At 46.3% G+C, this 16,362-nt stretch overlaps 1 protein-coding gene across 1 annotated transcript in view; it reads right to left on the reverse strand.

Moving 5' to 3' along the window:
• Positions 1-16,362, reverse strand: part of ERAL1 (Era like 12S mitochondrial rRNA chaperone 1) — a 96,443-nt gene that overhangs the window by 850 nt on the left and 79,231 nt on the right. Inside the window, exons 8-11 of the mRNA XM_077480397.1 lie at positions 14,829-15,167; positions 3,597-3,746; positions 1,720-1,800; positions 1-266 (exon numbers count right to left, since the gene is read on the reverse strand). The exon at positions 1-266 is cut by the window's left edge and continues 850 nt beyond it. Coding sequence (XP_077336523.1) covers positions 144-266; positions 1,720-1,800; positions 3,597-3,746; positions 14,829-15,167 — 693 coding nt within the window. The 3' untranslated portion in view covers positions 1-143. The remainder of the gene's footprint in view (positions 267-1,719; positions 1,801-3,596; positions 3,747-14,828; positions 15,168-16,362) is intronic.

Raw genomic sequence — 16,362 nt, forward strand, 5'->3', positions numbered from 1 at the left:
ATCACAGGAGTCTTCCAGCGACTCAAGCGCTCTCAGTTTATCCCAAATTGTGTTACAATCTCTGGCAGACATGCCTGGTTTCAGCTTGTATGTATGTATTAATCCATTTGGGGCTTTGTTAAATAATAAAAAAAAAAATTACATCACTTTTTAAACTTTACAGTAAGACGGAGTCGGACTTCACAGAGGAAAGCGTTCATTAAGTCTTGTCCAGCTTCCTTGGCAATCCTGCTGATGAGCTGCCCACCAGCACCAATTACTAGTTTCTGTCCAAAGAAAAAAAAAACATGATTGTCAAAAATAAAATTCCAGACTACGCCACGTTTTCCTAATTGTAAGTAAATAAACCAGGGACAGAACATTATTTACACATCAGAAACCTGTTGGTTATTGTTATCAGCACAATTGGAAAAAGTGATCTGGTGAGCTTTGCCCCACATCTTATGACCTCTTCCCTTATGGTAGAACGAGATATTGGCAAAGCTGGAAATGCCACTTCCATAGATATAATGATATAATAAAACATGGGTTTTAGTAGTTAAAATCTTTTTAAAGCTCAGTGGCGTCACTAGGGTTGGTGAAACCCGGTTCGGTAAAACAAGGTGTCACCCTGCTCCAACTATAGCTGCTCCTCAATACAGACACCCCCCCCCCCCTCCTTCAGTACAGAACCCTTTCCAAGTATAGTCCCCCCCTCAGTACAGACCCTCCCTCCACAAAGTATATTCCCCCCTCAGTCTAGACCGCCCATCTAGTACAGACCCTGCTTCCCTCAATATAGACTCCCCACTAAGTATAAACCCCCTCCATCAGTACAGACCCCCCTCAGTACAAACCACCCCCCTCCTCCAACAGTAAAGACCCCCCAAGACAAACTACCCCCTTTATCAGTAAAGCCCCCCCAGGACAAACCACCCCTTCCACCAGTATAGCCACCCTAGCACAAGCTACCTCCCTTCATCAGTAGAGCCCCCTCCCCAGGGCAAACTACCCCCTTCATCAGTACAGCCCCCCCAGGATAAACCCTGTCAACACCATGGAAGACATCCCTCCTCATCTCATGCCGACACCCCCCCCTCCCCCCCGTTATCGCACCAGCTCAGATACATGGAACACCCGGGCGGGAGCAGGAGAGGAGAGGACACTGAGCAGCCATAAGCTGCCCAGGTGGAGAATGGATCATAACAGACGAGGAGGAGAACACCCGTGGCGCTGGAGGGGGGTTTCCAGCTGAAAGAAAAAAAACTTTCAGAGTCAGCAAGGGCTTTCCATACCCTTGGGATGGTGTCACCCCTCTATTGGGTGGCACCCGGGAGCGGGGCACACCCCCCTAGCAACGCTACTGTTAAAGCTGAACTCTAGGCAAACTGCTATACACACAGTTGGAATCCACAAAAGGGAAAGTCGGCCAATGAGGAGCTAAAGGGGGCGGGGCAGCACCATGTCTGAATGGATACACAGAGCTGCAGCTCAGCTCAGGTGCCCCCATAGCAAACCGCTTTCTGTGGGGGGCACTCATCAGGAGGGAGGGGCAAGGAGAGACAAAGAGGGACCTGAGAGGAGGAGGATCTGGGCTGCTCTGTGCAAATCCACTGCATAGAGCAGGTAAGTAGAACATGTTTTTTTTTTTTTAAATAAAAAAAGACCTTACAATCACTTTAAAGCTGTCACTTCTCTGTATGGTGATACTTTTATTTATTGATCTGATAAACAACTCACCACTTGGTTTTCTTTTTCCACCAGCAACGTTTGCATAATAACCAATTCACCACTGGAACCTTCTTCCCATAAATTTGTGACCTGTGATCAAAGTGTTAAAAACAATACAGTGAGAGGTTACAGTATACAACTCAGTAGCAGGCTCTACTACAGCTCTGATCTGTATACATAGTACAAGAACAATATTAAAACAATAACTGCAATACTGCTCCATCAATCAAATGACTATCATATGAAGGCACACCATTTGTTATTTTTATTCCATACTATTAAATCAGAGAAAGCTATTGCAGAATAAAAAAAATACACATTGTACACATCAGCTGAATAATAATTTATTCAAATGAATTAACGTTCAAGCACTGAATGCATCTAGCATTGACACGCATTTACAAGCTTCAAGTGTTTTTTCTGCCCAAACTCTGCTGCTCCTGGACGCACTGATGACACAGGGCTTTTTTTTCCTCCCTCTAAATTCTGCTAAAAAGTCTATGTGTGCACGGACATATAGGCTAAAATGCAGGGGAGTTTAGAGGCATGGAAACAAAAATGCCCAACCTCCCTAGGAGCAGCTGTAAAAATGTCCTGTGCGCACAAAGCTTAAATAGAATGTCCTATTCTGTTCTGACTGGCTTTGGCTTTGACAGTTGACACTGTCCCGCCCACCTGACATCACTGCTCAGTCTTGACAGCTGGAGTTCTCTGCCTGCCCCCTACACTACCCGCCAGTTACCACACTGGATCGGAGGCCGAATATACCATCTTCTGCTGCATGTGGCTCCATTACCTGGCTGTACTTATCCATCCCACATCAGTGCTCCCATTAGGGGCTGGTACATGCTGTTATACAATATTCTTAGATGCAAGTGTGTCATGTTAAAAAAAAAAAAATGCTGCGTAATACAGTTTTATTAACCCCAGCACCCTGTATCTCTTTCCTCATGAATATGTGGAGATCCATTCCAGTTCCTAATAGGACTGGACTTTTTTTTACCCTCTGATCCCTCCAGTACCCTGTTGGACCATGGTCATCTTCCTACTATGGACTCTTCTTAACAGAGGAGTGCTAAGCTGTGGTAGACATTTGTGCATCACTTTATTTGCATCTTTTGTTCAACACACTGGTTGAATGAGAAAAAAAAAAAAACACACACAACTCATGTATGACCAGCCTGAGACACACCCTTAATATTTTCTTCACAGTAGTTTAAGATCTATCAAGAAAACCAATGTCCAATGTTGGAGCCCCATACAGCCCTCGGTAACCTTGGAAACTGATTGTGTCAGCCTTTACCAAGGTTTTTAGTTTTTAGTGCTGTGTTATACACTTTGGTATGACATCTAGTTTATATTAAAATGTTCTAAGTAAAGCAGTCATGAAGAAGCATTGAATGTCATTTCTGACCTTTTTTTTCCCCTAAAAGTGATAGTTCCATGGTGATGATTCAGTACAGTAGTCAATAACCTGGTACAAATATACAAATTAGGAGCAGGGGTGTGCTTGGTTTCGGTGCCACCCTGGAAGAAAATGACAGTGCTGGCCCAATCATCTGCAACTGGGGCATTTGACCTCATATGGCCACATCGGGATGCCACCCACAGCAGATTCTGGGGTTGGCCAAATTCAAGCTCATCTCCAATTAGGAGTATTGATGCACTCAACTATTCCATTATGGCTACTTATCCTGGGATAGTATCTTTTGGAAATGAAGCCAGAGACTTCATTTTCAGAAGGAAACCAATGACAGCGTACATATTTCTCTCACTACAGGTTTTCTTTAAACAGCAATTGTACCCACATCTCAGCACAAAAAGTTAACAAGTTTCTTCTGCTTTATGCAATAAAAAAAATCCAGATCTAGATTAGTGCATCTTACCTGAGTGATACTGTATGGTATCTCTAGGGGTAAGTACTCCAGTAGCTTCTCTCTAATAATATTATCACAGATTTCCTGGGGTGACTGGGTGGTAACAACATCACTATGGAATGCCCATTCTCCAGGCTTGGCAAGAGACATCAGGTATGTCTGAAACAAGACAAGAAGAAGACATATCATAATGTGCCTGATGTTGATGCTGAACCAAACTAGTCAGAGCATACAATTTTATCTATATTATATTCAGTCAAATATCAAGAAATATGGAAAAGATCACTGTTAATTCCAAGACCCAATACTAGTGGTTACCTTCCACTGCCAAGATTACTTGGGGGGGGGGGGGGGGGGGGTGAGGAGGTGGAGCGATTCTGACACAATGAAGTGCAGCACCTCTCAAGAGACTGAAGACTCTCTACAGTAATAGACAAGGACAGCATGCAGAGGGCATGTCTGAGTGTAGCAGTATTACCACTTCACGGCCATCTTACAGCTATAGGGCAGCTACTGTGTGCCAGATCCCATAATTATATATATATATAATATATATACACATACACATATATACACACACACACATACACAGGATCCCGCACTTCCGTGTAGCGGGCGTGAATGCGCACTGCTGCTGGCTCAGTCCCATTGTGCTTATGCACAGCAGGAGCCGATCAGCGGGTACCGCAGACTATGTCTGCTGGCACCCGCTGATCATTCCTTACAGAGGCAGAACAACAGTCATTAGTACAATGACTGCATATTTTTAGTACTGATCACTGCATTCGTTTCACTGGTTCCCAAAAAGTGTCAGTGTTTGATTTGTCCGCAGTCCCGCTATAAGTCGTATAACATAAAAATATGTAGCAAATTACACATTGACCTAAATCAGGGATATGCAATTAGCGGACCTCCAACTGTTGTAAAACTACAGTCCCATCATGCCTCTGGGTGTCATGCTTGTGGCTGTGTCTCATGGGACTTGTAGTTCTGCAAAAGCTGGAGGTCCGCTAATTGCATATCCCTGACCTAAATTGTTAAAAAAAAAAATAATTGAATTCGCAGAAAGTATAATATATATATATTTATTTTTTTAAGTGGCAGTCTTTTTTTTTTTGTTTGTTTATAGTGCAAAAAATAAAAAAAATGCAGAGGTGACCAAATACCAAATACCACCAAAAAAGAGCTCCATTTGTGGGGGAAAAAAAAAATTGGATTTGTGTACTCACTGTAAAATCCTTTTCTCTGAAGTTCATTGATGGACACAGAAGCTCTTTTTGACCTTAGGGGTTATATCGCCCCTTTAGGAGAGGACTAGGCAGAAAGTATTAAAAACAGCAACACTTGCACAGTACCAGGGGGCGGTCCTACTGGCTATAACCCCTCAAACTGCATCCAGAAGCTCAGTTCGTCAAAAGCAGTACAAACATAAAATAGGAGGGGTGGGTGCTGCATCCGTCAATGAACTTCAGAGAAAAGGATTTTTGCGGCGAGTACAAAAATCCTATTTTCTCTATCATTCATTGATGGACACAGCAGCTCTTCTTGACCTTAGGGACATCCCCAAGCAGTGTCAAAGAAACAAGGGGTGGGAACAGCAAACAACAATAACTCCACCCATAACAACCAGAGCTCCTCAACGGAGGTGTTGCAACCTTAAACAGCTGCCTGCAAAACCTTGCGGCCGAAGCAAACATCCGAAGATGCGCTCAAATTAACCTTGTAAAATTTTGTGAAAGTGTCAACGGATGACCAGGTCGCCGCCTTACACACCTGGGAAATGGACGCTTGATGTCAGAAAACCCAAGAGGCACCAATCGCCCTGGTAGAATGTGCCGTGACAGGAAAGGGAGGTGTCCATCCCCTTATGGCATAAGCCTGAACTACAATCTGTCTGATCCACCGAGAGATGGTGGCCGATGAGACCACCAGTCCCTTCATCGGGCCAGCCACCAATACAAACAGCGAGTCAGACCTCCAAAAAGGAGCCGAAGCAGACAGATACACCCACAGAGCCCCGGACCGCATCCAAGGAATGCAAAGCCACTTCTTTGAGGTGTGACGGCCGAGGACGGAAGCACATTTAGATGAAAGGCCGAAACAACCTTTGGAAGAAACGAAGGCTGCAGATACCGCACCGCCTTATCCTTGTGGAGGATCAAGTAGGGAGACTTGCAAGACAAGGCCGCCAACTCAGAAACCCTCCTGGCAGATGTAATGGCCACTAGAAAGACTACTTTCTGAGAGGGTGTCAATAAGGGACTCTTCCTAATGTTTTGCACCGAGAGCACCAGATTCAAATCCCACGGGAGGTAGCAGTGGTCGAACCGGAGGGGCCACATGTCGAACCTGATGAACAAAACGTACTCACCAATGAATGAGTCACCAAGGGACGCTGAAAAAAAAAAAAAAAAAAAAAGACAGCCAAAGCTGATATCTGCCCCTTGAGGGTGCTTGATGCAAGTTTCTGATCCACTCCTCATTGCAAAAACAGCAGGATCCTGGAAACTGAATATGTACATGGACGCCACCCCATCTCCTCACACATGGAGATGTAGGTCTTCCACGTACGATGATAAATCTTTCGAGAAGATGACTTCCGTGCCCTCAGCATAGTGGATATTACAGAATCCGACAGACCTCGGTCCCTTAGCACCTGGCTTTCAACAGCCATGCCGTTAAAGCCAGTGACGGTAAAGCAGGATGAAGTATTGGACCTTGCGACAGAAGGTCCTCTCGCATCGGCAGTGGCCAAGGAACATCCGCCATCATTTGTACTATGTCGGTGTACCATGGACGCCGAGGCCATCTGGGGCAATCAATTACCGGAATCCCCTCGGCTTCCACTCTGCGAAGCAGACGTAGTAGAAGTTTGAGTAGGGGAAAAGCATAAATCAGTCGATAATGCCCCCATGGACCACCAACGTCTGCCCAAGGATCCTTTGACCTGGCCACAAACCTCTGTACCTTCTGATTGAGTAGAGAAGCCAGAAGATCCACATCCGGCGTGCCCCACCTTAGGCAAAGGAGCCAAAATATATCCAGATGTAGCGACCATTCCCCTTGGTCCAGCATGCGACGACTTAGGTAGTCCGCTTGCCAGTTTGCTACGCCCGGAATGTACATGGCCTGAGCTGCTTTGCCCAATGCAGGATGTGTGCGACCTCCAGTGCTGCAGCCAAGCTCCTTGTCCCTCCTTGATGGTTGACATACGACACTGCCATGGCGTTGTCCGACTGGGTCCTGACCGGATGCCCCTGCAGCCTCTGTGACCATGTGCACCGCCTGACTGCCCAAAGTTCCAGCACGTTGATAGGCAGGCAGGATTCTTCGTGGGTCCACCGACCCTGGGCTGACTGTACACCCCAAACTCCCCAACTGGTCAGGCTGGCGTCCGTTGTGATCACCGTCCAATAAAGGGTAAGAACTTCCCGTACCGAAGAGCGGGTGACCTCAGCCACCAAAGCAGGGAGTCCCTAAGTAGCTGGCTCACTCGAATTTGACAATCCTGGGACCATAGAGATTTGTCCCATCTGGACAGGATCTCCTTTGCAAGACTCGAGTGTGGAATTGAGCATACGGTACCACCTCAAAGTGGCTACCACGAGACCCAGGACTCATGTGCAAAAATGCAGCGTCGACCACCTGTGGGACACAAACAACTTCACTGCAGCTTGTCGAGAGCTGCAGCTTGTCTGAAGGAAGTAAGACTCTCGCCTCCGAGGAGTCCAGAAGCAGGCCCAGGTACTCCAGGCGTTGAGTCAGCACCAAACACCGGCTTCTGTAGGTTCAGTACCCAAGCAAACTCCCGAAGAGTTTGCATGGTGATTGCCACATCCTCCTTTAATTCTGAGGTTGAAGCTGCCCTCAGGAGGAGGTCGTCCGGGTAACCCACGATTGCGATCCCTCGCTGCCTTAGCAAAGCCAAATTTGGGCTAACACCTTGGTGAAGACCCTCATTGCCGAAGCCAGGCCAAAGGAGAAATACAAATTGGTGGTGCTCATCCCGACCGCAAATCACAGAATCTTCTGATGTTTGATGCATATGGGGACATGCAAGTACGCGTCCTTGATGTCCAGGGATGACAGAAAATCCCCCCGATGGAGTGTAGTCACCACTGAGCGAACCGATTCCATCCTGAACCTTTCACAAAGCTGTTGAGGGCCTTGAGGTCCAGGACTGGACGGACCCCTTCCTTGTTTGGGACTACAAACAGATTGGAGTAGAATCCCTGAAAACTTTCCGGTGTCGGTACAGGTACTATCACCCCGCGCAGCAGCAGGTCCTGTACAGCCCCAAACAGGTCCCCCCCCCCCCCCCCGAGGAGCCAGAAGAAGATGCAGGTTGGAGGGGGAAAAAAAAAAATCTCTTTGGCGGACAAGAAAGAAACTATGTTGTACTCTGAGGAAACAAGTTCGCAGACCCACTGGTGGGAAAGTAGGGAGGTCCCCCGGGCTGCAAACTCCCAAAGATGACCCCCCACCCGAGAGTCGGGTGGGGGCAAACCTTCATGCGGTAACAGATTTGCTTGCAGGCTTGTTTGGCTTGTGAAACCAGGGATGCTTTTGTCCCTCAGCAGGCACCTTGTCGGGCTGGGAACACTTACCTGCCGACACGGGCGGACCAAAAATGCACTTCCGAGCGGAAAAGGAGGGCCCTTGCTTACGGCGTGGCTCCTTCCCTTTTCTGGACTGTGGGAGCAACGTACTCTTACCCCCCCTAAAATTCTTAATTATGTCATCCAGCGAGGCTCCAAATAGCCTCTCTCCCTGGAAGGGCAAGTCCGCCAGTGCTTTCTTAGATGCCTGGTCCACAGACCAGCATTTCAGCCAAATCAGGCGATGTAGCACTACTGCTGATACTAAGGCTCTAGAGAGCAAGGGGGCCGTATCCAAGACTCGCCTCAAAGGGGTAAAGCACCGCCATGCGTTTCGGGACTGAAAAAGCCCGCTGCGGTTTTCCCCACTCCTTGTAAATAAACGTATCAAAATAAGTTGAGTGAGGAAACACCTTAGCCGTGTGGGCCGGCTTATGGTACCTGAAAGGGACCGACACCTCTGTAGATGCCCCCGCTTTATACTCCATCTTTAGGGTATCCCGCACCACTGTAATAAGTGCTTCTACAAGCGCCATTTCCTGCGCTGAACTGGACACAGAGTCATCCTCACTGTCCTGGTCCGCATCCACTGATACATCAGAACGGGCCGCCTGTCACAGCGGGGCCCGAGTCTGAATCAGAGCTTTCCCCCTTGTGCCCGCACACCACTTCCACTCTGGAAACACAGGCCTCCAGGACTGCCAACAGAGCGGCCATAGGCACCGCAGGTGCAGAGGAACCAGTTGCAGTAACAGGGATGTCTGGGGAAGAAGCGCCAGCGTCTGACGCCATGCTGACCCACACTCGCCTGTCACCACTTAGGGACCTAAGGCAGGTCACACAAAAAGTCCACCCTCCTAGCTGCCACAGACTGAGGGGCCCCTTGCAGGACTCGCCACCCTGACTCAGGTACTGCACTGTGCTGCTGCCGTCTGCTCTCCCCTGTGTCATCCACGAGGTGTCTGTGTGGAAAGCTTGCCGTTCTAGAAGGAAACAAGCACCCAGCGCTAGAGGCAATACTACCTGAGGCTGCTAGAAAATGGCTGATGGCCATCTCAATAACATCTGAGGGCACCAAGAAAATGGGCGCGACATACTAGAAAATGTCTGAAAGGCAAAAAAACTGGCGGTGGCTACAAATAAAATGGCTCCCCACATGTCTCACACAGCACAAACACCCCACTGTGGCCCAGAAACAGGGAACAGGACGAGGGGACCAACACCCAGCGCAGTCCCCTGCAAGGACCCAGAGCTCCCCCTGGAGGACCCCCGGCCAGGTACGTGCACGCACCCCCTTGTGCCCAGTCAAACAGCGGTCCATAGCAAGGGGAGGAGGAAAGGGACAGGGAGAGAAAAAAGGGAGAGTGCGAGAACCTCTAGTGGACCTCCCATTCCAGGGAATGCCCAGCTGCTCCATCCTGCCGAGAAAGGTGGAACCATACTTATCCCTCCTGCCTGCTGGATGCATTCCACAGACAGACCCCTCACCTGAGCAGTATGGGGTGGCTGCCGGCCACGGCACACTGACACAGACAGCAGTAGCTCGGTCATGTGTGCCCTGGAGCATATAGCTCACCGGTCACCCCTGGATTAGACGGGGCATGTTGCGGCCAACCCATCTCGTAGCTAGGGCCTGCTCATGCTCGATGGTCAGGATGGGGAGACAACAGGGATCTATATTATCCAGCCTGTCACCCAGCCTGGCTGTCGATTGTAGATCACAGGAATCAAAAATGCAGAAAAAAGAAAAAAAAATTCCCAGGACCAATGGTCCCACCGGGAGCCAGGTCCTTCTACACTAGGCAGAAAAAAAAACTGAGCTGCTGGATGCAGTGTGAGGGGTTATAGCCAGTAGGACTGCCCCGGGGGTGCGTTACTGTGCAAGTGTTGCTGTTTTTAACACTTTCTGCTTAGTCCTCTCCTAAAGGGGTGATATAACCCTAAGGTCAAGATGAGCTGCTGTGTCCAACAATGAACGATAGAGAAAAAGACATACAATTTATTCAGGTACACTGTCGCACGACCGCACAACTGTCAGTTAAAATACAGCAGGGGTGTATCGCAAAAAAATGGCCTGGTGAAGAAGGGGGGGGGGGGGGTAAATCTTTCAGAGCTGGAGTGGTAAAAATGTACATGACAATTGGCAACTTACAAGACAATGTAGTGATATCAGGCATATAACATGTAGAAACATCATTTAGGGCCAGCTTCCAGGAATGGACCTTTGCAAAACAGGATGAGCTTCCATGGGAGGGATTGCAGCACCTGTGACGGTAATGCAAAGCAGACATCACTAGGGGCAGCACACTAATAGGTGAATGGAAAGCAAGCTATGTAAATAGCAAGTCACAGAAGTAAAGGGTTAAGAGCCTTATAACAACATGCGAGTCCAACTGTACATTAATCCTCAGATGTAAGAGAACCAAGGTGGGTTCAGTTGTCACGGGATCCTATGGATGTGCATGGGAGACCAAAAGATGGCCCATGGCTATGAAGTCAAAGACCCACATGTTATAAGGCTTCCAACTCTTAACTTCTGCAAGTTGCAATTTACACCTTTCATTCACTTATTGCTACACTTTGTCTGCTGTCCCCGGTGGTGTCTCCTCTGCATTACAGTCAAAGGTGCTGCAATCCCTCCCACGGAAACGCCTCTTGCTCTGCAAAGATCCATTCCTGGAAGCCAAATTATATTTCTACATGTATATACAGTGGGGATCAAAAGTTTGGGCACCCCAGGTAAAAATGTGTATTAATGTGCATAACGAAGCCAAGGAAAAATGGACAAATCTCCAAATGGCATCAAATTACAGATTAGACATTCTTATAATATGTCAAAAAAAGTTCGATTTTATTTCCATCATTTACACTTTCAAAATTACAGAAAACAAAAAAAAATGGCGTCTGCAAAAGTTTGGGCACCCTGCAGAGTTAATATCTTGTACTGCCCCCTTTGGCAAGTATCACAGCTTGTAAACTCTTTTTGTAGCCAGCCAAGAGTCTTTCAATTCTTGTTTGAGGTATCTTTGCCCATTCTTCTTTACAAAAGTGTTCCAGTTCTTTGAGATTTCTGGGCTGTCTGTCACGCACTGCTCTTTTAAGGTCTATCCATAGATTTTCAATAGTGTTGAGGTCAGGAGATTGTGAAGGCCATGGCAAAACCTTCAGTTTACGCCTCTTGATGTAATCCCCCGTGGATTTTGAGGTGTGTTTAGGATCATTATCGATTTGTAGAAGCCATTCTCTCTTTAACTTCAGCTTTTTCACAGATGGCATCAAGTTACCATCCAAAATTTGCTGAAATTTTTTTGAATCCATTTTTCCTTCTACTCCTGAAATGTTCCCTGTGCCACTGGCTGCAATACAACCCCAAAGCATGATTGATCCACCCCCATGCTTAACAGTTGGACAGAGGTTCTTTTCATTCAATTCTGTGCCCTTTCTTCTCCAAACGTACCTTTGCTCATTCCGGCCAAAAAGTTCTATTTTAACCTCATCGATCCACAGAACTTGCTTCCAAAATGCCTCAGGCTTGTCTATATGTTCATTTGCAAAGTTCAACCGCTGATTTTTGTGGTGAGGACGTAGAAGAGGTTTTCTTCTGATGACTCTTCCATGAAGACCATATTTGTACAAGTATCTCTTTATAGTGGAATAGTGTACCACAACTTCAGTGTCTGCCAGATCTTTCTGGAGGGATCGTGCAGTCAAACGTGGGTTTTGAATTGCTTTTCTCACAATCCTGCGAGCTGTTTTGTCTGATATTTTTCTTGGTCTTCCAGATCTTGCTTTAACTTTCACTGTTCCTGATGACTGCCATTTCTTAATTACATTCCGAACAGAGGATATTGACATCTGAAAACGCTTTGCTATCTTCTTATAGCCTTCTCCAGCTTTGTGAGCGTCAACTATTTTCAGTTTCAGTTTTCTAGACAACTGCTTAGAAGAACCCATAGTGCTGATTGTTGGGGCAAGGTCAGATGAGTCTGGCCACTTAAAACCTTTGAGATTGACATCACCTGGTCTTCCCAGACGATGATTGAGAACAATCCATGACACTGGCAGGTCTCCGCTTTGCAAAGGGGGCAGTGCATGCTATAAATTCTGCAGGGTGCCCAAACTTTTGCAGACGCCATTTTTTTGTTTTCTGTCATTTTGAAAGTGTAAATGATGGAAATAAAATATAACTTTGACATATTATAAGAATGTCTAATCTGTAATTTGATGCCATTTGGAGATTTTTCCATCTTTCCTTGGCTTCCTTATGCACATTAATACACATTTTTACCTGGGGTGCCCAAACTTTCGAATCCCCACTGTACCTGATATCACTACATTACCTCGTAAGATCCTAATTGTCATGAGAATAAATAAGTTTTTATACTGCTACACTCGGATGCACCCTCTGTACACAATATGCATTAAGTATTCAGCATTTTGCTGGTAGAGTAGGGACTGGCCAGAAAGGGCATATATCAAATGACTCACACATGTGGTATTACCAGCGCCAGGGACGTGTCACCAATTATAAAATGAAGTTGAATTGAAGTAGTGGTTTGCCCATGCCGGATGACACACCAACCCAAAACATCGGTGGTTCTGTAAAACAATTATGTAGAGATTCAAGAAGAACCATGGGTTATGCTGTGAAGGCCCCACATTTTGTGCAATGATTACAAGTTGCAGAGCCTATGGGATGAGTGAAAGGATTTCACTGTGCCAGGAGGCATGCTGGTCTTCAGGTCCAACAGGGATGGGCATGTCTTTTATCCTACTGGGTGGGCATCTCACCGTAAAGAACAGGGGCACGATGTGGTGGCTCCATTAAGTTACCTTTTTTTTTCGCCTAATGATATTTCCAGTAACAGACTTCCTATTCTAATGTGACAACACTTACTTACTGTATGGGATGCTTCATCACTCTAAGCGTATTTGGACCTGAAAACACCTTCCCTCTCTGATCTCAATCACATTCTGTAATTCATAGAATACAACTGGGAAGGCAAAGTTACAAGGATAAATGATTTCTGTGAGGATTAATACGTTTTCTGTACTTGCAGAAAATGTAAATAGCCTGAAAAAGAAAAACTGAAGCAGCTACCACATCAAAGAACTGGTAAGTTGTGATCCATTTAATATTTTCAATTCTTAAATAACAGGTTCACATCAAAATACAACTCAACAATCTGCTTTCACAACATAAACAGAAAAGGTATTAAGATAATATTGACAAAGAAAAAAAATTTAATAAAATATCACTCAATGTAGAAAATTGTGTTCAATATCAAGTGCTATCATTTAGTCACTATAAGGTGGTAGAGCAAGGGCAAAAATGCAAGTCAGATGAGAGCCAACTTTTGTATTAATATATGGGTTAAGGGTAAAAGTTATGCCTCTTTCACACAGGTGGATCGATCCGGTCTGCCTTTCGAGTTTTTCAGGCAAACCTGATTAGACCATCTATTGCCCTCTATGGAGTGGCAGATGTAAACAGACAGATGTCTATTTACACCTGCCGACATTCAGTCGTATCCGCTAAAAACAGACAGATGGGGAATCCATTCTGATCCATCTGGCTGATCGGACGACAGTTCGATATAAAACGGGCAGGGACGGACGGACGGACATCTGACCACCCATAGAAGAAAGCGGGCTGTGTTCGTGTCTGCTCTGCATCAGCGGAGCGGACATGGACTTGTCATCAACCTACCCAGCGGGGATAAGCTGAGAGATTCCCCGCTAAGCAGGCGGCTCCACCTGTGTGATAGAGCCCTAAGGGTATGGAAAGAACTATGGTAAAGCAGAAGAGAGTTACCGTATTTATCGGCGTATAACACGCACTTTTTCCCCCTTAAAATCGGGGGAAAGTCGTGGGCGCGTGTTATACGCCGATCCCCACTGTCTGGGAGTCTAAAATACTGAGCGCCGCCGAAAATAGACCGAGCGCCGCCGAAAATAGACCGAGCGCCGCCGAAAATAGACCGAGCGCCGCCGAAAATAGACAGAGTGCCGCCGAAAAAGACAGAGCCGTCGGCTCGGCTCGTAGTCCCGCCTCCCTGCTGTTTATGGAGCGAGCGCTGCCGAAAAAGACAGAGCCGACTCTACTGTGTACTCGGCTTGCAGTCCCTCCCATACTGGGCGGGACTGCGAGCCGAGCCAAGCCGAATACACAGAGTCGGCTCGGTCTTTTTCGGCAGCGCTCGCTCCATAAACAGCAGGGAGGCATGACTACGAGCGGAGCCGAGCAGACGGCTCGGTCTTTTTCGGCAGCGCTCGCTCGGTCTGTCTAGGCGGCGGGATATTTAAACATGGGCAAGGCTGCAAACGGCACTGGGCAAGCTGTAAATGACACTGGCAAGCTGCAAATGACACTCTGCAAGGCTGAAAACAGCGCTGGGCAAGCTGCAAATGACACTGATCATTCTGCAATGATGGACAAGGCTGCAGATGCACACTGATAAGGCTGCATTGACGGGCATTTAAATGTAAGTTTTTTTTTTCCTTAAACTTCCCTCCTAAACTTGGGGTGCGTGTTATACGCCGGTGCGTGTTATACCCCGATAAATACGGTATATGGGATCCATTCAAAGTTTATTTTTGATTTAGATATAATTTAAGCTATGTGATTAAAAATGTAGTTTACCTTTAGTGTCTCTACTTCATCTCCATTTATGGCTGAAAGCATGAAAACCTCTTGAAAATGGGCCCACCCCACCTTCTCCGAGTCTTTGCGGGTCAATTCCCTCTTAGTACGATCTGCAGGGACGTCCGAAGATGGATCCGGTATTAGAGATCCCTGCGACTGCTCAGTGCTGTTTTGGCTGGCTTCATCGTTCTTTACAAATCTGCCATCTTCTGGTTTTGTTGTTTTATGTGAACCCTTTACCGCAGACTTTACTTGAGCTTTCTTCCCTTTCACTACTCCTTCAGTCAATATTTCTGTGATCTCCAACAAACTGCTTTTATCCTTTAACAGGTCAACCTAGAGTAAGAGAATCAAGATGTAATATTTTCTGTACACATAAGAATATGCTGCACTTACAATGTTACCAGGGGCAGCATTTCTGGGAGTTCAACCGTCATTGAAATTAGAACTAAACCCAAGAACAAAAAATAAATTAAATTAATTCCTCTTATTTAAATATTAATATCCATCTTTTATTTCTATAGTAAGTGGTGGTTTATATTCCCTTTTTTCTCTACCTTTGGGATTGTTGTCTCTTGTAGTCCCCAGTCATGGCTGCCGTTTGTTTCTCCTTCAGTGGTGTTTTCTCTATGCTGTAATTCCAGCCTAGATGGCGCCGTTTGGCTGCTCTGAGCACGTGCAGTGCCAGTTTCTTTCCTCTATGTTTTTAATGTGTGTTCCCTTATCCAAAATGGCGCCGGAACACTCGGGACGCTTCTGCGCATGCGCGGAACGTCAATTAGCCACCGTAATGGCGCTATTTTCAAATACAGAGCTGTATTTTTCTGCGATTCTGCTGTGCACCCTGCAAGACTTAAGGAAGGTTGCTGCCTCTGCATGTAGATCACTCTGCAGTCTCAAGGTAAGTCCCTGTGGGACTCCTATATTATTATTATTATATTGTTTCTTGCAGATAAACTGTTATAAATAATAAAAAATTAAATAATTAATAAAATAATAAATTAGTAATATATAGATACATACATACACATATGTATTTCGTGTGTGTGTGTGTGTGTGTGTGTGTGTGTGTGTGTGTGTGTACATTATTTCTCAGACTGTCCTTCCCCCCTTTTTTCTATGGAGTCCACTGCCCACACAGATCACCATCAGCAAGTTAGGTAAGAGGCTTTACCGGGCAAGGTAAGTATTGAAGGGGAGAAAGAAGAAAAAAAAAAAAAAAAAGAAGGAGTGCGAGACGTTAAATGCTGCATTTTTTTTTTTTTTTGGCAGCCTGTCTAGATCAAGAGCCACAAGTTCCAGGCATGGGCGAAGATCTAGCCATACGTCAAGCAGGAGGTCCCGCAGAAGTCGCAGGAAATCTCCTTCCTCACACTGTCAAAGCCTCCACACCCGACCTGAAGCAAACGCTTGCTGGGTATGCGGCGCTCCCGCACTGCCAGATAAACTTGCCTGTCGCTCTTGCTTCAATCAAGCTACTAAAGAGAAAGAGGCAGACGCAAGAATTGCTACAGACCTCATAAGAGAATCA

The sequence above is a fragment of the Lithobates pipiens genome, unplaced genomic scaffold, assembly GCF_037356315.1.
Source record: "Lithobates pipiens isolate NorthernLeopardFrog02 unplaced genomic scaffold, aLitPip1_a1.2 Scaffold_16, whole genome shotgun sequence".
NCBI classification, from domain to species: Eukaryota; Metazoa; Chordata; class Amphibia; order Anura; family Ranidae; genus Lithobates; species Lithobates pipiens.